The sequence below is a fragment of the Heliangelus exortis genome, chromosome 3 (genome assembly GCF_036169615.1).
Source record: "Heliangelus exortis chromosome 3, bHelExo1.hap1, whole genome shotgun sequence".
Lineage (NCBI taxonomy): Eukaryota > Metazoa > Chordata > Aves > Apodiformes > Trochilidae > Heliangelus > Heliangelus exortis.
The window spans coordinates 16,667,498-16,690,302 of NC_092424.1; the positions used below are offsets into that span (position 1 = coordinate 16,667,498).

A 22,805-nucleotide genomic window follows, 5' to 3' on the forward strand; every position below is an offset into this window, starting at 1 on the left:
GCAGTTTGTCTCACAGCAAGACTGGAATGTATTGTCCTCTGGGGTTTTCCAGCAGGATAGCTGCGTTATTTATGACACAGTAAAACATACATCATCATTTTTTTGCAATGAAGATACATTCCTAGGACCACAGGAGTCATTTAGTGTATACACAAGATATTACAAAGAAAATTTTACAGATGGATTTTGAGCAATAGTTATCTGAAGCAAGTGATTTTTCATGGTGCTATTGATATTGTAAACCGGGTTTAGATCATAGTAGTTTCTACATCTTCAGTCATGACTAAAAAAGCATTTTTGTTGAGGATGCTTAGAGAACTATAACCAGGAACCCTGAGAAATACTAAATTTGTGTTCAGTATGTAAGTAAGTATGTTGTTTGTTCCCCTCCCCTTTCTTTTTTTTTTTTTTTTTTTTTTCTTTTCATTTTGAATTTTATTAGTAACTTTTATTCTATTTCCTGTGTGCAGAGAATAAATTTTGAGACTGACTGGAAGCTCATAACACTTTTCATAGGAGGAAATGACCTGTGTGAATACTGTGAAAATCCAGTAAGTCCCCTGCTACATGCACCACAAACTGAGCCAGCCTGGGCAGAGGGTCTTTATGCATTAAAATGAGTGAGTGGGCAGAACTCATTGGGTGAGACCAAAATAAGGCAGATCTTATTTGTGCAGCTCCAATGAAACTACACTGAGATCTTCAGGTTCTTCACCCTTAGGTTGTGATAAACAAAGTGATATCTTCAGAACACATCCTTAGAATCTTATCTTTTTAGTAAATTACATAATTGTGGCTACTTTGTTTTGCTGTTAAACAAGATAACTTTCCATTATCTAGTCACCTTACCACCTGTAGATAACAAGTCAAGGGTTTTTGCTCTTTGCCTTGTGTACACTCAGAATCCCAGTTCTTACTTGGTGCTGTCTTACTGGCTTCAGTGCAATGGGAATGATTCTGCACACAGCTTGTGCTGGTGCAATTTATATATATATATTGTATATAGAGAGCATATATATATACATCCTGTATATAGCCTTTGGTATCTGAGTATGGAGGAGGTGAAAGGCTGTACCAGACTCCTCTTTTAGTGCTGAATCCACACTTTTCATTCTGTGTGATTAATTTTAGATCAGGAAAGACAGTAAAGCAGCACACTGAGATGGTTATAAAACAAGGAAGGAGCAAATTAATCATTCCTACCTTCTGCTGAATGGCAGTCACACATGAATGTGACAAGAAAGTGACACATCTGCATCCAGAAATCCCAGTGATACTTCCTTTATGTTGTGCAGCTACAAATCGTGCCAACCACAGTGCTCTTGGTGAGCTTTGATTTGGGAAATGAATAAAGGAAATGAACTATCCAGCTCTGTAGAGTAGGCCGGTGGGGCTCTCAATGAACACTTTCTGCCTGAAATTAAATCAAAGAGATTTAAGGTTGAAAATAAGACAGAAGTTTCTCATAGGGAAGTTTCTTTGACTGCTGGATAGTTCCACAAGTGAAGAAATAAAAGTAGGATTACTTGAGACAATTAAATTAGAGATTTTTAAGCATTCAAATGGAACAGGGAAATTTTGCCACTGAGAGGCAAGTAAAGTGATTTAATTCCCAGATAAACACCTCAGCTTTGCCAGTTATTATTTCTGGCAGATAAGGAGTACATGGGAATCATGTTGCTAGTATTCCATATGAGGAAACAAACTTACTTATACATAAACTGATCTTTCTCAAAGACAGCCCCTGTTACTCAGTTGTTAGTCATGCTTTTAAGACTGGCCTAAGCAAGCCTGAGGATGGAGTATGTTGTGATGTCTGATAATGCCCCTGAATTTGGTATCCTGTGGCTGCTAGAGCTTTTCTCACAAGTGATACAGCTGTGATGGGAAGGAAGTCAAAGCAGATACAGGACAATTTTACCTAAGACTATTACCCTTGACCCAAGAGTTAGGAAAATGAGTTCTGCTGTGAGAGACTTCAGCTGGTCTCTGTTCTCCCTGCTTGAGTAAACTGATAATAAAATTCAACTCTCTTGCTTCCACAGCTACACTATTCTCCTGAAAATTACACCTATGGTCTACAAACAACTTTGGACATGCTTCACAGAGAGGTAAAATAAACTTTTTTAGTATATGGGGGATTGTGTTGTTTCTAAAGCAGTCACTGACAGCTGCTTGAAAATTCAGTTCCCTGCTTTCATCTATACAGCATCTCTGCTGTATGCAGGAAAATCTTCGTGAGAGGCATAGAGGGCTAGAGAAGTATTTTACCAAAGGAATAGGTGCATATATGTTTCCAGCTGATGTGCTGCAGGCAAAACCATAAAAAATATTCTAAAAAAATTGAACAAACATACAGTATTCAATGGCTAGAAAATGCTCTACTCATTCAATATATTGCAAATGAATATTACTTTTTTGGTGGTCATAAAGAGATTCTGATATTCCAGATGAGGGTGAGGATGTTTAGAGTACTCAGTGTTAGCAGGAATCTGAACCATGTTGAGACCTTGCCCTGGTTTTAGCTCGGATGGAGGTAATTTTCCTAGTAGCTAGAATAGTATTGTGTTTTAGATTTAATGTAGGATTTAGTATGAAAAGAATTTTGATAATATACTGATGTTTTTAGTTGTTGCTAAGAAATCAGAGACTTTTTCATTTTTTTGCTGGTGTGCAAGTTCACAAAAAGGTGGAAAGGGAGCATAGCCAGAGCAATGGATCCAAATAAGCCAATAGATTTTGGTTGGGTTTTGGGGGAGGATTTCTGATGGCTTAGGATTTTTTTCTGTGGTTTTTCGTTTTTTGGTGGTTTTTGTTTGTTTGGTTGGTTTTTTTTTGGTGTTTGTTTGGTCGGGTGTTGTTTGGGTTTTTTGGCTTGTTTTTTTCTTTGACAACTAATAATAACTGGCTTGAAGCTTTTTGAAGTCATCATTTTCAAGGGATCAGCCATCAGGATTTGCAGTAGATTAAGGCAGCACAGGCAGGGGCTGTAATTTAGTACTGTATATGTGGGGGATTAATTATTGAGAAAGTTCTTTGAACACCTCTGTTATAAATAATGCAAGCTGCCTGAATCAGCAGGCTACCTGAGGGCTGCAGTGGCTGCGCAGGGGCAAAGATAGCTCTCTGTGCTCCAGGCAGTGGCTCTGAGTTTGTGTATTCTCTCTCCAGGTTCCACGGGCGTTTGTGAACCTGGTGACAGTGCTTTCCGTAACAAGCCTCCGGGAGCTCTACACATCACAAAACAATAGATGCCCAAAGCTGCTCATGAGGTTTGAAGATTATGTATGTTACAGCTCTCACTATTGCTCACAGAAGGCTGCAAGGTCAACTTAGGAAATTTCTTTTCTTAAAGGGAAAAGTGTTTCAGACCACTGGTGTGTTACACTGTGTATGCACATGTGCCTACATGCTGATTGCAGTGCAGCATTTAGAAATACTTGTCTGTCTGTCATGGTCCCTGTATCTGAGCTCTGCTGCTATCACTTTTTTGTGGAGGTGCCATTTCAGTGACTCATCACTCATGCTGCAAGAGAGTTCAAGCCAGAGCAGAAAGAGCTCAGCTGTGCACCTTTTGGGCAAAGACAGAGAAGAGATTAAGACATAAGGTTTTCTTAGTTGATCACTTGTACCTAGCTTTATTTCAACATTTGTCTTTTTGCAGTTTTAAAACTCTCCCTTTTATTTCTGTAGTTTCCAATCTCTGTAATCTCATTGTTGATTATTAGTTTTATTGGTAATTAATCTCTCAAGTAGATGTTTGAGGTGCTTAATTGTACTACCTCTTGTCTTATGGCTAAACAGTCCTCCCATGTCATCATGAATCTGTCACTGAGGTTGGAGGTCTTGTGCCTCAATGAGCTTCTGGTGACCCAGGTAGGGTCCAACTTATTCCTTCAGACTTACTCAGGACTCACTTGATTTCAGAGAAGCACATCTCTGCTTTTCTGTACAGACAGGCCTTGCAGGCCTTTGCTCAGGAACTGGAAAAAACAGGAGCAGATCTCAGAGCCATGTTCTCATCCAACAGGGTTCTGTGTCCTTGTGTAGTAACCCCTAAGGACAATTCCAATGAGTTCAAGAAGTTGGTCTACTATAACAGAAGGTATCAGGTAAGGCACGTGGTATTTGTTACAACTCCTGCTCATCAGAAGACCATGGAGGGGCTGATAGTTGGATGTGGAGGAGTTCCCACTCATTTTAATGACATATTTGTAGCTTTGATTTAAAAAAAAAAAAAAAAAAAAAAAAAGCGAGGGGGAAATGGGAGCAGGAACCAGATCTTTACAACCAATTCATTAAAAGAACAAAACAGAAAGAAAAATTGTTAAAGAGCCATACAAAGTAGAGTATGTCAGAGAGCCAGCAGTCTTTTGATTACTTATCTCATTGGAGATCAGATTAAGTCAAGGAACATGATAACTCAAGGAACATGAAACTTCGGGCGCTGGATGTCAGCCAAACGGAAAAGGCTTTGATGGTTCTGGAAGAACATTTTTTTGACAGGAAATCTAATTGTGGAGCAGGTTGCCTGCCCATGTCTGTCAAGCAGCCACCCCCAGGCTGCCTCTCTGCAAAGAAGCCCGTATGTGTGTCAAAGAAAGATGGCTGCATCGGCTGCCTGGTGGGATATGGAAGTGATGGCCATATCAGTATTTCTGCACTAGGGTGGGGAAATTGCTGGATGAAATGTAAATGGACAGAGGTGCACAATAAGCTGAATGTAAAAGAAGGAATGGTGGCTTTTTTTTTTTTTTTTTTTTTTTTTTTTTTTTTTTTTTATGTCTCTTTAGGAGAGAACACGCCAGTTAGTAGAGAGTGGAAGGTATGACACTAGAGATGATTTCACAGTGGTTATCCAACCATTTCTGACGAATGTGAAAATGCCAAAAACACAGGTAAAAATAACCAAAAAAACCCCCCAGCCCTGCATGTTACCCTGTTGTAATTCCACTGACTTTTCAAAGTTGTCTTGGCTGTAGAAGTGTCCAGCCATTTTCTGGCCTGAGAATAGTTATAGTCACTTGAGTCAACATCCAAAGTTGCAGAAAAGTCTTATGGAATAACTTGACAATAAAAGGCAACAGGAATATAGGCCTTGAAGACACAATTTTGAGCACTCTACTGCAGTGAAACAAAGGTGCAGTAGGTACTTAGTTCAAAGTCTTCGCCAGGAAGCACTTACCCCATATCTCTATGTATCACAAAGTCCCTTCCAGTACTTTGGTAACTGACTTTATTATGGAAATCTGCATGCTTCAAAAGACTACAATATGTGAATCTCAGGGGAAATAAAGAATATGATGAATATCAGTGCCTGAGTATTCTGTACTCAGAGTCATAGTAGTTTGTATCCTTCCTTACTTTGGAACTCCTATATTGAAAAGTTTTAAAAGTCTTCTTAGTTCTGAGTTACTAGCATTCTCTGGCCTGGTTTAATTCTCTTGGCCTCAAGCCTTTGTAACTTGCTTCAGTTTGAGGTCAGCTGGGATACCTCATGAGAAGAGAGAGGGGATAAGGCACAGCTTGTTGTACATTTACTGCCTCTGTGACAGCATCCATCTCGTTCTCTAGGAAGGGTTGCCGGATGGTTCATATTTTGCCCCAGACTGTTTCCACTTCAGCCAGAAATCTCATTCCCAGGCTGCACGAGCTTTGTGGAACAACATGGTAAGATTCATAAAGGTTGCTTTTGTTGTTCCTTGCCTGCCCAATCCTGCCCTTGGCAGCAAGAAAAAAAAAAAAAAATTAAAAAAAATCCAGCCCAGGAAGCTACTCTATTGCTAGCCCTATCTCTACTGCATCCTTAAATGTGTTTAGAAAGGAAAAGAGTGACCATGTGAAGAAAGGTCACCTAAACTGTTAACCATTTATATCAAAGCAGTAAACGTCAGACTATATTAAGGCTGGGAGTGTTGGACTTCTCTCAGGGAGATAATGCCTGCCTGATCATCAGGCCACGTTCATGGTTTATTTGATTTAGCTGCTTCAGCACAGCAGCTGTGTGTGGAGGCAGCCAGCAGCAGGGGTGCAGTGCATTGCCAGTGTCCTGATGTGCTGCAGAGCTGCTTTCCAGTGGGTGGTAGCACAGCATTGCCTGTTGGTCTCTGATAATTTCCTCCTGTTTCACTTCTGTGCTGCCCCCTTTTTCCCACAGCTGGAACCCTTAGGTCAGAAGAAAGATGATCAACAAGTAGATGATGAGATTGTTCTGAAATGTCCAAGTAAGGTAAGTTACCAGGGTGTCTTGTGTTTGTGTAGAGGACCTGGGGGTGGCATCAGTGAACACAGCTCTGCAGAGGTCATGGGGAATACTTTGTGCATGATTAACATGCTACTTGTTAATCATATACACCAGGGTCCCAAGTGTATTCTCTAAGTTCTGGCTGTATAAAAATAATGTCCCAGGTTTACACTGTTGCTGATTTTAAAATTGCCATTTCTTTGTTGTTTTTTTTATCCTGGGGGTTCATTTACATCAAGTTGTATGTAAGTCATCTACAGACATCTGATGGTTGGGGAATGGAAATCTCTATGTATTTTTCTGATGCTTTGCATTGACTCAGATTCCCTTGTTTTTATAGGATGAGCCATTCCTGAGGACGTACAAGAACAGTAATTACACATACCCTAACAGAACTCCAGTAAGTAGCAACATCACCAGCCCACTGTTACTCTGCTACATCTGCTCCAGTATAGGAACCAGATGAGTCGTGCACTGCACCACAGGTGAAACTGGTCTGTGGCCAGAGGAGTTTGGGAGGCTGAGTGCGTGGCAGGGAACAGTAATGCATTCCCTGAGTTAAGCAAAATGCATCCAGAAACCCCTGTAAGAACACATGCTCAGATAGCACACTTTGTACAGGATACCACTCTGTGTAATACTGAATATGACTACTGAGCTGAGCAACCAAGACCTGATGGTTAATTACATGCCAGATGGGCTTTGCTTTGTCCACGTAACCTCTACAAGAAGTTACTAGTTACTCCTGACTGTATTTCCTACCCAAATGATATCCAGCTTTCTCCTTTTTAGAATTATGGAAGCCAGCTGCTATGTGAGGACAGGTCTCCATCCTCCCCTCCTGCAACTTCAGGTATTCTTGCCTGTTTTCTGTTAAGAGGCTGAATTACTTTGAACTGTCCTTCAAGATTAGGTTTTTAGGTTTGTTTTTTGGGTTTTTTTTTTTTTTTTTTCTGAAATGACTGTTGGACTGTGAAAAATCCTGCTCAGAAAACATGTCATATTCTTCAGCCACTGCTTAATCTATTGTATCTATTGATACAATGTCATGCTGTCACTTCTGAGTTAACCCCACTGCCAGTGGAAACCTTCAGAATACCTTATGATAAAATCCAAATTTGAGTGCTGTCATAGTCTGTAAGTTATTTCACATAAATCTTTGGGAAAGAAACTGAAAATATAGCTTTTATGCATGTTAGTCTGTGACACGGCAGTATTCAGTTTTGAAATCATATTGTCTTTGCCTCAGTCCTTCTCTGCCTTCTTACAGCTTTAATATGCCATTCCTGCTTTGTCTAGTTCTGCACTGTTTTACCTTCATCTTGGCACTGGATGCTGTTTGCTCTTCTGCCTTCCCAGTAGCAGTGTTAACCACTGAGGTGCTGAATAATATGCATGTGCTGCTGCTACAGCCACATCAGATGAGCTGGAGAGCTCCTGATTTATCACTTGGATGCTGCAAAAACATCCTGCCTGAGCAGCAGAATGCACAATGACATGTTTCACATATGAAAAAGAGTAGCTATTTCCTATCCAGGTTCAGCTGCATCTCTTTCCTTTGCAGTGCATTCCCTAAAGCCAGCTGATGTGAAAATTATAGCAGCTCTTGGGGATTCTTTGACGGTAAGAAGGCTTTGGTTTTAGTGTTCTCCTGGTGAAAGTATGAACACATGCCTGCTCTGCAGGAGTGGAAACAGTTTTGTGCACAGAAGCAAAGTTCCATTTATTCATGGACGATAATAGATCCAGCAGTTTGAACAAGAAAGAAAGTCTCAGTTCTCCAGCACTCTGTTCCCCCCTACACACATATTCACATACTTTTGAAGTCAGACAAAAACACAGGCAAATCCTCTAAAGAAGGGCTTAGTTTGCTGTATTAGAAATGGAAGAGATCAGATGCTGTTGAAACTATGGGGACAAAGCACAAGCCTTAGGTTACTGTATTTTTCAGAATTCTTCTGAATAGGAACAGACTGGTGAACCTGTTCTTTTGCCTCGGTTCTTTCAGGAACAGAGTGTGACAAAGGGATGTTGGATAATAACATTTTATTCATTTTAGCATTAATGAGATAAGGATATGCAGGGGTGAGAGCCCTCTGACTTTATCTGTCTCAGAAGATATTAAGTCTTTTTATTGGGCCTGTTTTAACTCATAGCTAATTTCTTTATCAAGGTGTAGCTCTTCCTGAGAATTATTATCTTTGGTAGTCTAGAACAACAGTCTTCCACTAATTAAATAGAGCTAATACATAGGAGAAAATATCATATTGTGGTTTATGATGAAGTAGGGGCAAATAGTCCTTCTGGTCTTGTGCTGTACTGAAGGACTACCCCCTACCTAACTTTAGCATGAAACCCCAGTATCACAGCTGGCAGGTACTCTGCTTCTGAATACTGGTGCTGTTTTAGGAGTGGTGTAGTTGTTATCTGGCCTCTTGCTTACTCTTAGCTTACCTCTTACAGGGTAAGTGTGAAGACTGCTTTCCTCCTTGTACTACTACAGGGTTCTCCACTTAGCATAATACTTTTCAAATTGATGTAAAGGTTTTAAGGTACTTCTTTCTGAGATACATTTGTTTTCTCTGAGTTCATTTAGTGCTTCTTATCATTAGCCCAAAAGCTTTATGTGTGTGTTTGAGATGTTTTCATCACTCTTGAGTAATGCAGTCGTAAATGAGTTATAGAGCTTAGCTGGACCCATGAGAAGAAAGCATTTGTTACATGGCTTCATCATATACTTTGTGCATCATGTGCCATATGATGTTCAGAAGTAATTATGAAAGGTATTGATGCGTTCTTCAGGAGGAAGGTTGAGAAGGTATACACCTTCTGAAGCTTTTTTAGAAACATGTTATAAATAAATGAAATTACTAAGCATGAATGGCTGTTTTATTAATAATTGTACTTTAATTTCGTTTGGTTAATGAAAAATATCATCCAGGCTGGTACTGGAATTGCTTCAGATAATCTCATGGATTTGAACACTGTATTCCGGGGACTGTCTTGGAGGTAAGTCTTCAGCTTAGGTCATGAGGAGATCTGTGTTCTTCTCTATAAAGAGCAGTGTTCTCTTCCACCTGTTTTGGGGATTTCAACTGTCAGAAAGTTGAAAAAAAGTTGCTTCTTGAACTAGTATTTCTTGTGAAGATGTATTAGCAACCAGGACTTGCCATAAAGTTGGTTTCACAGACAAGGTTTTCAATGATCGATTTTAAGCTACCCTGTAGACTTCTCTCATGCTTTCATCTTTGGCTGCTTATGACAGTTTTATGGGATGGCAAGTTGGAAATCTACATAACTGGAGAAAACTGGAACAAACAAGTCAGAACTGGTTGCTTTTAGGACAACTTCTCAAAGTTTGCTATTTCTGAAGTTTTGTAATGTCATGGAAAACTGTGTTTTTAACTGGAGAACTTTTACCACGTGCAGCACACAATTGCAAAAGACTGATTTTTTTTGTGTGTGACAATGTTGCAACTGAGTGAAGAAATTCTGTGCTTTCCTAACCCCTCTACATATGCCAGAGTGTGGCCTCAGCGTGTCTCATGGATTGAAAAGCTGGGGAGAACATAACCCTGTGCAGAAGGCAGGAGAAGAGTGAGGAGCTGCTGCTGCTGCTGCTCTCCTGTTACCCAGGCATTGTCTGGTTTGTGCTGCCTTAGAGTGGCTTTATGAGGCTGGAAAAGGTCAAACTCAACCTTCTAATCTGCAGTACTTTAGGGTTCAATCACCTGAGTATGTAGCTGTCTCAGGCATTTTTCTGCCATTTTATGATTGACTGTATCCACCCCATGCATCTGAAAGATCTTTTTACCAATGAAACCTCAGACATTCTTCTCAATAACAATTCCACTTCTGCTCTCTCCACATAATCTGGTAGCTTGATAGTTACCAAATTAGTCCCCTTTTGCTTTTTTTTTTTATGATGTGAGGTGGGTTTTTGCTTTGCTTATGGTCTGTGTCCAGCTAAAAGATGAGTGACTGGCATTTCTCTTTCTTATTTTAGTATTGGAGGAGATGCATCATTACAGAATGTGACAACTCTACCCAGTAAGTAAATACTTTGCTAGATCTAAATGACAAGATTGAAAAGAGGGAAAGGGCTTATTTCTGATAGGTTTACAGAGAGCTCTTAAGTATCTCAAAGCTGTTGTAGAGTAATTAACAAGAACTAACTTCCAAAGAAACAATATCCTAGGACTAGTGAATAAAAATATGGCTTCATCAGTGATTCTGAGAAGCAGCTAGAAATTTCCTTCCTCTCACTCTCCCTTCTCAACTGCTTAGTGAGTGCTATTTGAGTTTCTAAATAAATTTGCTTTGTCCATGCTTGTGATGCAGTTGACATTTGCTTTTTGTAAATATTCCACCACAGTTTTTTAGAAAACAGATGTTTGCATAGAGTAGGTCTCTTTGGTAACTAAAGCTGAATACTCATGCATGTATCCTGAAGGGAATAACTTTAACTTTCTCATCTTTGAAATGTGTAACTTCTTATAGCTCAGGATATTCTTAATGTAAAGTCACTGGAGTTTCTGTTTGGATCAGCTGTAATAATAAACCTCCATTTGAAGATGGCCAGGGAAGGGTCCTTCTCCTTCTGTTACAAGCAGTTTGTAACAAGAATATAATTAGAATAAGGAACTAATTGATTCACTAGGTGCTATTACATTTCACAAAGCCTTCATTAAAATGAAGTAAATGCAGTCTTTGAGATTAAGGTAGCTTTTATAGTTTACAACGTGACCATTTTCATTAGCAGCTGTGAATTGCTATCACTTTCCATTTGGGAACTACCATGGAGAAAGTGGAGGACATAGTAGGATTTAATCAGAAAAATGCATCTGAGGTTTTCTTCTTTGTATTTGTCAACAGTATGAAATTTTGCACAGCCATGAAGTAGACCCAGATCCTTTAGCAGAAAACAAGCTCCTTCTGGGCTGAACTCCCCTTCAGGACTGCTTCACAAAGTCACCATCCTCTGACTTAGGATTTTTTTTAGGCCTTAACCACTGTGATATGAGAGAATACAGGACACAGTAGTCCTCAGTTCTGCTCATCTCATCTGCCAGTGACAGCACAGGGCACAGCAAGAATGCAGTCCTTGCTGCCAACTTGTGGTTCATCTCACCACTGCTTGGTGGATGCAATCAGTGAAGTGGAGGGTGCAGCAGCTGTGCTGTCAGAGAGCAAAACTGGCAGTGCTGGAGTGCACCAGTCCCTGCAGGCAGGAAGCAGGAGTAGGCATTTTCCTTTCATTGCCATCCTTCTTTTTCAGACATCTTTCGAGAGTTCAATGTCACACTCATGGGCTATTCGACTGGGACTGGGAGTGAGAATGACTCAAATGCATTCCTTAACCAGGCAGTTCCTGGAGCTCAGGCTGAGTATGTCACTTTTTTGGTTTGCATTTGCAGTTGATGGATGCTTCATCTAATTCCCCTTCAACTGTCTCATGTGCTGTCACAACTTGTTCTAAACAGCAAGCAAAACCAGTCTAGTTAGAGTTGAAAATTGGCTTAAAACCTGTTAAATGTATGGGCTTATTTCATATCTGAACTTTGAAATAAAGCCAACAGCCCTGGTTATGAAAACCATAAAAAAGAATATGGCATAAACACTTTGGTTGTGGTATTTTCTACTCTTCCCCTTCAATATCCATCCACTTATCTATTTACTGGTCAATAAATATCTGAGAACATGTATGCTTTCAGAAAATGAGCATGTAGTGGGTCAGCAAATAGATACTAGAAAAAAACATAATTCTGGTCTCAGGCTTCTGGGTAAACAAGCGAGAGTGGTCAAGAGAGAGTTAAACACCAGCCACAGTCTGGAATCTGAAGAAAGGAGAATTGCTGATGGTCATGTATGCATTTTGGTGCATTGCAGACATGGTGCAGTTTCAGCTGGTTCTGCCAAAATAATTGGGATTTTAATGTCTTGCAGTCATCCGAAATTGGCTCTTTGCTTTTAGTCACACCTGGGAGGCTGCATAAGTTGAGGTTTGCTGTATGGTTTATCTCAGGAATCCCTAGCTTTTTATTTCAAGAGCCAGTGCTGTTCACTTAACAAAAGAGATGGCTGATGAATTCAGTCATAGTTTGGGCACAGTTTCTGGCAGACCATGCCTGGATTTAACATTGTTAGCTGATATTACACAGTCCTTAATTTATTTGTTTGTTCAAAGAAAAATTCCTCTTAGTTCCCAAAGTGGTCTTGGAAGTGAGGGTCAGAGGCCAGGTGAGGTGTCTGAGTTTGCTGTTTCGTTCAAGCAAATATTGTTAGGATTTATCAGGTATTTTTTATTGCTCTCCTGTAGGCCTTGAGTAACTTTTGACTCGTACTAACAACCTCAGTAAACACATGGATTTCCTGACAGAAATACTATGTTAGGTGCCCTTATGTATCCCACAGCACCTCGTACCTGAGAAAAGGAATTTTGTTTCTGAATGTATCTGTGTGTGTTAGTGAAGCACCTGATAGGACTATGGCTCTGATTCAGCCATTAATGAGAATTTATTAACATATTTCTTTATGCAGCATATATCCAGATTTAGCTTTTGGTTATTACAGGAAAGAATGAGATAGGTGCCTGTCTTGTAATTTTGATCAGCTGAATCATAAACAGGCTTTTTAGAGTGATGCGAGAAGCTGAAACAGGATACACAACCTCTTAAGTCAGCAATATGATATAAAGCAGCTTGTATCAGTAGTAACTGAGGCATTACTAATAAACAGTTATCTGTTAGCTGTATGAAATGAGTTGATGGATATTTTTCCAATGAAAAATTGTCTACTTCACAGCTAGACTGGATAAACATGATGAAGTGGAGCTGTGTTCTGCAATCATGTTTTGTAAACATTGAGCAAGGAGATGCAGACAACAACTGGCCCAGATTTCCTCTACTCTTCTGTTGTTTCTCTGTCCCGTAACTCTCTTTGGAAAGTTGTGCAGAAGTAAAGTCCTGCCTGAACTTTGAGGTGCTCCTTTGGGGTTCTGTTCTCTCACACTGTGAGAGAACATTATTAATGTTCTCTGCATCTGAGAATGCATCTGAGAAGATAAATGCATCCTAGTTGAGTATTGTAATGTATTTCAACATAAGGAACTGTTTCTTCTGCTTTTGGTATTTGTAATTATGATGTAATCCAGCATTTATTCTTCATCAGCCAAAAAAAATCTATTTTCCTATGATTCAGAGAACAAAAAGAGTCCACCAGCTAATACTGATATTTCAAAATTGTTTCCTGGCATCTTTCATTTTGGTTGTTAATCTGGAAAGCACTTTCCAGAGGTGCCGAGACCTTTCTGGATTCAAGTAGTTCTGCACCTTTACCAGCTTTTGGAAACCAGATGTAAGGATTTACTGAAATTAAACGAGTGGCTGATTTGAAGAGCTCTTCAGTAAACTTGATGGCAACGTAGATTGCAGATCTCAGTCAGCAAAACATTCCTAAGCCTATCTGCATTCACTGCCAAAAGGCTTACATACATGCTGGAGTTATGAATAGGTCTGAAGCAGAGCCTGGCTGAGATCTATGATTTCATGCAAGGGAAAAAAGAAGAAAAAAAAAAAAGGTAAGAATTTAAGATAGAGACAACAGGTGGCAGAAACTGTGAATATCTGTATTCCCCATTAGCAAAATGTTTCTATTGATCAAGATCTAAATTTGGTGATAACTGCACCTCAAGGACTGGTGATGGCTGGCACTGCTTCATTTGAGATGTTGTTAGATCTTACTGACTGCTTTGGCTCAGGATGCACCAGCACTTCAGTGGCTGCATGAGAAATCAAAGGCATTGCAGACTGTCTGCTCAATAAGTGGTATTTTCCTCTGAATCAATATTGATGTCAGTGCCTTAGCTCAGGGGTTTCCACAGTAAGAACAGAAGGAAATTGCGACCACTTGAGGCTTCTGTTAGCTTTGGGATATAAATAAGTAAGTTATGACATTGGACAAGGATAAGACTGAACAGAACTATCAGATGCACAGAGTGCCTATGTCACAAGTAAATCTCTGACAGGGCTCATTCCCCAGTAAATACTTTTATGTTAGTGTTAGATCAGTGTTCAGTTGGAGGAGGGTGGAGAAAGCTATCTCCTGTTCTACAGTAAACCCAGGGTTGCAAAGGAAAGCTAAGCTCTGGTTGCCATACAAAACAAGAGTTATGCTTATTAATGTCAGCTGATATGCTTCCAGAAATGATAGGCAGTCAGTGAAGTGTTTCTAACAAGAGCTTGGAGGGAGATGCAGCTCATATCATACTACAAAACTGCCTGGAAGGCCAAGGCTTTCCAGCCTCATTCTCTTTTCTATGCATATTTGAGGATCAGCATTGGAAAACAGAGAGACTGTCACCATAACTTGTCTGAGTGATCTTGAAAGTTTCTTGCATTTTTAATTACCCTGGAAAAGTAGTGTGCACAGAGCTGTTTTACCTAACTGAAATTTAAGTATTGACTCTGGGTGCAGGCTATAGAGATGAGGGAAGTGTGCACAGTGGACTTTGAAACATTTCAGCACTGTCAGGGGATGAGCTGTGCTTTATGCTCAAACATTGGTCAAGAGGTCAGTTAAATACTGGGACTTCGGATTCCCTTGTTGGTTTAGTCCATGATTGGTAGCAGCCTAGTTCTAAGTGGGCCACCTGCTTAGAAATGTATTGATGTGTATGGTTTTTAAGCTGTTTTAGGTGCTAAGCACTGTGGTAGAAGCTAAACTTAGGGTTCCTGACTGATTACTGACCTTGAGTAAAATCAGCATTCAGGTTCACTTTGATGTTGACTTTGCACAAAAATGTGAATGTGTGATTTGATCATGGCAACACAAGGACTGTACTGTGTCCTCACTCAGCCCTTCTGATATCTGACAACTTGATTAAGGTGTCTGAATAGTGTTAATTTTGATCTCTCCATAAGGGTGTTTCTTTCACTCATAAAGTGTCCTTCTTCACAGGCACTTACCAGCCCAAGCAAGAAATCTCGTGAGACTGATGAAAACTGATCCTGTAAGTTGTCTGGGACTTCTTTAATCTTAGAGCATGAGAAGAAACAGGTGTTGCATCACATGATAGATACACCTGCAATGATACCGTGTGCATATCACAAAGTCCAAGCAATTCAGTCTCATTATTTTCTTCTTTATTGCACAGAGAATTGACTTGAGTGCTGACTGGAAGCTCATAGTGGTGCAAATTGGAGGCAACGATCTGTGCAACTATTGCAAGGACCCTGTGAGTGGTAGAACTGAAACTGCAGCGGGACTGTCACGTCTGTGTAGAAATATGCCAAGGGATATTCATGAATTCTTAGAGCCTTCACAGAGATGGCATGAGCTATATGTGCTGCTGTATGTTTCAATGATGGTTGCTGCTGACAGTGCCCTGATATAGAGCCAGTTACCAGCAACAGAGTACAATGATTGTGTTCTCTCTGGCTTACTCCAGGGCAAGAACCACTCTTTGCTGCTGTCTTTTGTCTGTGAGCAAAAAGGGAAATGGAAGAGAAGCTTCATTCCTCTGGTGTGCTAACAACTGTACTGCTAGAAAGGTCTCTTTAGACATCCAAGAAAGAATTATACTGCTTTAAATTACCACTAGTCCAATCCTGCAATTGTCATCCCCCTTTAACTTGCAGTGTAGGGAGGTTCTAGGAACAGGTGAGGTATGTATTCAGAAAGTTGCTTCAGTGCTCAATATAATTCGAATTTTATGCATCTCTGGATTGTGGAGGAGCCTTTAGGTCTGCCATAAGGAGATCATGGGAGTTGAGTGGGCAGGTGGCAGGGAGAGGCCTCTTTTCTCTGACAGTTCTTGCTCTCTTGCCTTTATTATGCTAACTTCTTGTGAGCATTTTCAATTCTCCTGCAACCTCTTGTGCTTGAGAAATTTGCTGCTTCTGTAAGGAGCCTTGCTAGGCATCTTTGCACCTGCTACCAGGTTTTATAGCTTTATTTATAGCTATGACCTTGACTGGCAATGATTTCACCTAATTTTATGAGAGCTTCTCAGCTGACTGTGAGCATGCCTGCCACTGCTTGGTTTATGCGGTTTAGCATGCATTCAGATCAGGCTCCTTTGTGTGTCTTTACATGAAGAACCCAGTGGATTTGGCTTAAATATACTGCTACTCAACAAGGTTTATTTTAAATCCAAGATTTCATAGAGTTTATATTTTAAATCAATTGATATTCTTAAAATCCCTGGTCTCTATGAAGCAAGAACATTCTATTGACCATAGTGCTATATGGCAGAAAAGGAAGTGAACTAATGTGATTCTCCAGCCTCCCAACCACAATGCCTTGTGTCTCCATTTAACAGTAATCTCTTCTGTTTCCATCAGGATCACTATTCAGCTGTAAATTTCGTCAGAAGAATTCAAGAAACTCTTGATATTCTGCATGAGCAGGCAAGTGCTGTGCAGTTGTCCTGGCATTATAGCTCATTCCAGCAACCAAACATATTCCATTGACTTCTAGAAAAGACTTTTGTTTTGACTTGAGATATGATCTGAAATAACAGATAGGAGCATGATGTTGGAAAAAAATCTAAAGCTGATTTAGGGAAATTTGGTGAAGGGGTTTTGCTGGGGGCTTTTTTGGGTTGTTGGCTTTTTGTTTGTTTGTTTGTTTGTTTGGGGTTTTTTGTACTTCCAGAAATGGAGAAAGGAAAGGGATGTTAAATAACTTCACTTTAGGATAAAATAAATACACTTTGGGCTGCGTAACCAGTTCCTTCTAAGCCAAAGTCTGAATTACTTTTCAGGTTCCAAAAGCTCTAGTGAGTCTGGTTGATGTGATGGACCTTGTCCCCCTGAGACAGTTGTTTGTGGATACTCAAGTTCAGTGCCCCACTTACATGGCAGAGTAAGGCTTGTTTGACTTTCTTTTGTACCTGAGCTTATTGTCCATGATGATAAAACATGTTCTTATTCCATGTTTCTTTCATCACTTAAACTGATGTTCAAAAGTAGAACTACAGTCCCAAGTACATCCCATGTGGTCCTGACGTCATCCTGCCTGATGGTGTTTCCTTCTCCTGGCTTTGACCTAAGTGATGTCAGACAACCTCTTTTGTCCATATTTAGAACTGCAAGGTTGTCTGAGATACATAATGCATACCTCAATGAGCTCGCCTTAAAGTTACTGATGAGGGATTCCCTAAGTTGGGATTGAAGTCCACAAGCATTTGGATTTTCAGGCCTTTTGAAGGAATGTGAAGTATTTGCAGAGTAGGCAGGTTTCTTCTGTTTCAGAGGTTTTATTTCACTGGGCAATTTACATTCCTTGCTGACCCTCCAGACAGGGACAGATTCCATGTCTTGGGAATGCAAAAGGAATTGTTGGAAAGGTACCAGCTCAGAGGTAATGCATCCAGTATATTTTAAAGATTTGTTTTCTAGTTCCGGAGGCACAGCTACACACCTCTGTCAGGCAGGCTGCAGGGCCTCTGGATGTCAGGGTGTAATGAATGGGACTGTCAGAGTACAGTGTACACCACTTTGATATATCCAGTGGTGAAACCAAACTGATTTAGAGCAGTGTCATTCACAAGAAGCAGAAAGTAAGACTAAGGGTTGAAATGATGGATGATGACAAAGAAAAAAACACATTTTCACAGAAACACAGCTGTACAGGTTTTCTTGCTCCTCAGATGTCATGAAGTGTTGGGTGGCAAGGGGTGACTTTTGCATTCTCAGATCTCTAACTCTCTCCAATTCCTGTTTTCTCCTCTAACTCCTTCTACAGTTACCTGTGTAGTTGTCTTCTCACAGGAGAAGACGACTCACCAAATTTAACAATGGTGAAGGAAGCCATCAGAGCTTACCAGGTATGTTTATCAAGTATGGTGCAGTCATTTTACTTCCAGCTGAGATGAGCTCTTGATTACCAAGCACTGTATCACAGCACTATTTTGCCCAAAATGGGCCCTATGAGCTAAGCATGAGATAATCTGCTATCCAAAACACCATATAACTAAAACCAGCAGCAAAACTCTTCAGAAAAAAATTGTTTTCTAGTACAGATGGGTAGATGGGAGTTTAGTAACCAAAATCCTATCCCCCACAAACAGTATGTGTTCAAGCTTTCTTGGCCACCTTGCAAGGCTTACCTTTTGCCAACATTTGTGGCTATTTCAGTTAAGAAGTAAAAGCTTCCTACTGATTCTTGGGATCTCAAAAAAACCAAACCCAAACCCCCCAAAAACCCAAAACAAAAACAACAACCAAAACCCCCCACAAGAAACAAAAACAAAAACCACAAAAAAAAACAAACCAAAAAACAAAACCCAAATAAAAAAAAAATCCAAACCAATCAGCAAGCAAAACCCAACAAAAATTCCCAACACCATCCTGCCCACTCCCCAAAAAACCAAAACACAAAGCTGCAAAACCCAGTTATGATACAGAGATGTTAGTGTGTTATTGGTGGTCATTTTTTTTTTGTTGTTTCTTGCAGCTTGGCCTTCAGAGACTAGTGGAGTCTGGCAGATATGATACTCATGAAAATTTTACAGTGATCATCCAGCCTTTTCTCCATAATATACAGATTCCTCTTGGTCAGGTATGGTCTAAAGAGCCTTCTGTATGCAAAGGAGTGAGTAAGTGTGGGAATCTAAATTTTGGAGATGATATGCAAAATAGTTTCCACTTGCTCTGTGCTTTTCTTCTTAGAACTTGTTGCTTTTTGGTATATCACATCAGATTTTTTTATATGGTTAGCAGTTCTTTGTTTTACATACTGTGCTGTCAATATGAATTACTATTTTAGAAAATGAATCAGACATGATCTAAGAGGTTTGTGTATGTTTTCAAGGCTATGTTTTTCTTTCTAAAAATGACATTATTAATGTTATTATTAATAAGACAAATATATTAAGTTACAGTTCTTGAGGCAACATAGCTGCCTTGCTTGCTTGAGGCTATAGCATCACCTCCTCTTCATGTCCCATAGCCCATTCTTCTGTGTCTGACAGAAAGAGAAGTTTGTGTGATCTGATGGAAGCAGTAGTTTTATGTAGTGTGAGCCCTTTTTCCTGTTATTTGCAATTGCATTTCAGTAACTAGTGGTAGGTCTCAGTAGACTATAAATCTAGGAAATGACCCAAGCCTTCTCTGAAACTGAAACTCCATTTGCTAATTTTCACATGAGTCTGCACTTACACATCTCACTTGGAACTATGAGCAAACGGGGCAAAATACTGAGCAGGGATTGCTCTGATATACTAGAAATAGAGTTATTGCTGGCAATAGCCAGTGAGAAGTTCAAAATGTTAAGATGTTGCTACAGACAAATTTGGAAAATAGACTGAAAGCTGCCCAGGAGAAATAGGCTTTGATTTTTTTGAGGTTTGTTTCAGTTTGGTCTTTTTGTTTGTTTGTAAAGCTGTTCCTGTGAAAATACATCACTAGAAGATTTGGTACTGAGTTAGGGAACACAGAAATAAAAACCAGAAACAGCCAAATATTTCTGAAATTCTTTGTACTCTCACAAGCATTCGTTCAAATGTTGAGAAAGCTCAGAATGTGCTTTTTCTTATCTCATACAATATTCAGATGGTCCTAAATAGAAATCACTGCCTCCAAACCTAGCAAAAGATCAGATATAGATGCAACTTTTGGTAGTAGTCCTCTAATAAGGTAACCCAAACACACCAAATAAAAACCAGCTCAAGTTTTGAGAAAGAACTGCTGACGAGAAAAATGTTTCAGTCATCTGTGACCTAAACTCTTTCTCATCTCAGTACTCACATGAATCATAGTATCACAGAAAAATAGTATGTGCTGAGTTAGAAGGGACCCATCAAGTTCATCAAGTCCAACTCTTGTGTAGGACTTCCTCAGAATCTCACCGTGTGCCTGAGAGCACCATCATATATAATACTGGTGTATTTGGTCAGCCTGGCTGCCTTTGCTTGAACGCTGAACTTGCTTCATGCTCCTCTCAGACTTGTAGAACTGACACAGGTGTGAAAAAAACAGATGGGCTCTCTTCTTTCTGGTAAAGCACCTGTAACATGCTTCGTACTCTGTGAAGGTACTGCAGGGCCTAGGGGTGCCTATGGTGCCAGTTCTGATGTGTTGAGGAGAGGAACCCATCTTTATTGCAGAACAAAAATAGAATAGACATGTAATTGGTGACTGACTTTAAAATGGTGGGCTTGTTAACTTTGGGATAGATCTGCCCTGGGATGCACATTATCATCTCTCCTTAAGCATATCTGGTAGCTATGGACCTGGTAGAGTATCTCTGTATCTATACTGTAGACTGCATTAGAGCAGCAAGTAGCATGAATCTCCCCTTACTGGCTCTGATTTAGCCTCAGCAACCCCAAGTTGGAGGTTTGTGGGCTCTTCTGAACTGAGATATCTTTTGATATCCTTTATGCTTTCATTTTAGGACGGGCATCCAGATGTCTCCTACTTTGCACCTGACTGCTTCCATCCAAGCCAGAAAGGCCATTCCCAGCTTGCCAAGGCTCTCTGGAATTCTGTGGTAAGGAGGACTCTGCATATAATATGGTCTTTACCTATATCTTACTATCATTAAAAATAATCTCTGTAATTAACATTGCAATGAAGGCCTGGATAACACTGGACCTTGCATTTGTTTCTTTTTTACTAGTCAGATATCCACAAATTTCTGGCACTGCTCTCAGCCTAGAATCTCTTGTTTCTTAGAGTGTGCTGGGAGGAGAAGGGTGCTGTAAGTGCATGATCATGGTCATTTGTGATTTCAGGCCAGCAGCTTAAGACTACTTCACCTGTTGTCATGACAAGCTGGACAGTGTTCACTAAGGATGATGTTTCTATGAGCTGATGTGGGAAACAACCAAACAAAGAATTGTAACTGAATGTCAATTTAAAATAGATTACTTAGAAGTTTGTTTTAAATCCATGTGTCTCATTAGGAATTAAAGTGCCTTTAATTCAAATTTAGTTTTACTGCCCTTGGAAATTAGTAAAGCTCAATAAAAATGTGTCATTAAAGATTGCCTAAGCAAACACTTTTCACTTAGCATTGCAGTACAGTAGGAGAAGGCATGCAGTCAGAGGTGGTATCTCAGATCCTGGATGGTAACTTCTATATACTTTGGGGTAATGTCTTAACAGCTGACATGATTGCTTGCAATCATCATGCAGTACCTCTAATTAAATTTGGCTGAATCTTCTACACATAAGCAGCCTTTTGTTGGAGATGCCCTCATGCAGCTTAGCTATAAAAATTGAGGGAGTCTCAGTGTCTTGTCTTTTCTGCAAGAGAGAGTTTACGACCTTGCCTTCTGGCAAAACTCCAAGGTACTTCATGTTCCTGCCAAAATCCTCCAGGACTTTAAACTAATCCAGGGTAGCTTTCTATTTCACATTTTAAGTTTCTTCCTAGAGCTGCTGTTTTGTTATGCAGTTGCCATGTTCCTTCTGAGAAGTAGATGCATTTCAGACTTGGGTAAATCAAGATCTATAAACAGAGGCAGTTTTTTATAAATTTGAATGGTATATTTAGATTATTTTGGTTTAGAACTGTTATACAAATGTTACATGAGCTGACATGGTTACAAAATGAGGTGGTGTTTTTTTTTCTTTCTGTCTAGCTACAGCCTGTAGGACAGAAAGCTGAGTCACTTGATTTCATGGCTGACATCGTCCTCGCCTGTCCGGCTCAGGTAAATACACCCATGTTGTGAAAGCTGGATAGCAGGAGGCTGTAAGTGCTTGTGCTTACTGCAGAGAACAGGGGTTTGGTATTTCTGAAGCAAGTTGACTGAAATTTTTTGTTCTCTGCTTAGCTGAGGGAGCAGGTGCTCTTGTATCCCTGCTCTGATTTTCCTTGGCTTTGTGCTGTGCAATGAATACAGATTGGCAGCATGGTGATTTGCATGTTTTCAGTTGTAGCAGAAGCTGTGTTTTGTAATGTTTGTGAGGCAGATAGGCAGCTCACACAGCAAACAACAGAATATTTTGCACTAACTTTTCCTTTAGAACCAATGAGGTTTGGGCACCACAGTGGTTCTGAAAACCCCCAGTATCTGTTATCTGTTGAATTACTGACAGGTTGGGTTTCCTGGCCTGATCCATAACAGAGATACTTCAGACTCTTTGGAAGCTGCTTCTATATTTCTAAAACAAGCTGCTGAACTTGCAGTTCAGTTGCTAGGTATCAGCATGTGAAAATGACCACTGCAGTCAGCAAGAATTGACCCTTCCCTTTCTTCAGCAGAAGACGGAGGCCAAAGAACTGAACAGACCAGGGAGCTGAGTTGTACTCTTGGGTCTGGAGAGATTAATTCAAGTCATATGGTTGAATACGACTTGTCCACATTGTGTGCCTCTCCTGTCAGAAAAGGCAAATTTCCTGAGTTATTAATCAGCTTGTGTCAAAAGCCCTCACACTCTCTTCAAGTGATCCAGCTTCATTATACCCAGTATTCTTTCCACGTAACTTAAATTGAATTAGCAACTTCTTCAAATAATGTGGCATTCATATCCCATGCAAATAATATTCAGTCATCTTCAGAAATGGTAAGCCCATAGTGCTTTGAAAAAGTTGATATAAGTAGCAG

At 40.0% G+C, this 22,805-nt stretch overlaps 1 protein-coding gene across 4 annotated transcripts in view; it reads left to right on the forward strand.

Annotated features, from left to right (window-relative positions):
• Positions 1-22,805, forward strand: part of PLB1 (phospholipase B1) — a 79,968-nt gene that overhangs the window by 34,281 nt on the left and 22,882 nt on the right. For all 4 annotated transcript variants that reach the window (XR_011724997.1, XR_011724998.1, XM_071739408.1 and 1 more), the window contains exons 24-44: positions 471-551; positions 2,046-2,111; positions 3,172-3,272; positions 4,031-4,112; positions 4,794-4,898; positions 5,575-5,670; positions 6,158-6,229; positions 6,585-6,644; positions 7,037-7,097; positions 7,809-7,867; positions 9,186-9,253; positions 10,251-10,294; positions 11,523-11,631; positions 15,203-15,254; positions 15,399-15,479; positions 16,588-16,653; positions 17,010-17,110; positions 17,993-18,074; positions 18,704-18,808; positions 20,645-20,740; positions 21,837-21,908. Coding sequence is in view for 2 of the 4 variants with exons in the window: in XM_071739408.1 (XP_071595509.1) it covers positions 471-551; positions 2,046-2,111; positions 3,172-3,272; positions 4,031-4,112; positions 4,794-4,898; positions 5,575-5,670; positions 6,158-6,229; positions 6,585-6,644; positions 7,037-7,097; positions 7,809-7,867; positions 9,186-9,253; positions 10,251-10,294; positions 11,523-11,631; positions 15,203-15,254; positions 15,399-15,479; positions 16,588-16,653; positions 17,010-17,110; positions 17,993-18,074; positions 18,704-18,808; positions 20,645-20,740; positions 21,837-21,908 (1,659 nt within the window). In the remaining 2 variants the exon portion in view is untranslated. The remainder of the gene's footprint in view (positions 1-470; positions 552-2,045; positions 2,112-3,171; positions 3,273-4,030; positions 4,113-4,793; positions 4,899-5,574; positions 5,671-6,157; positions 6,230-6,584; positions 6,645-7,036; positions 7,098-7,808; positions 7,868-9,185; positions 9,254-10,250; positions 10,295-11,522; positions 11,632-15,202; positions 15,255-15,398; positions 15,480-16,587; positions 16,654-17,009; positions 17,111-17,992; positions 18,075-18,703; positions 18,809-20,644; positions 20,741-21,836; positions 21,909-22,805) is intronic.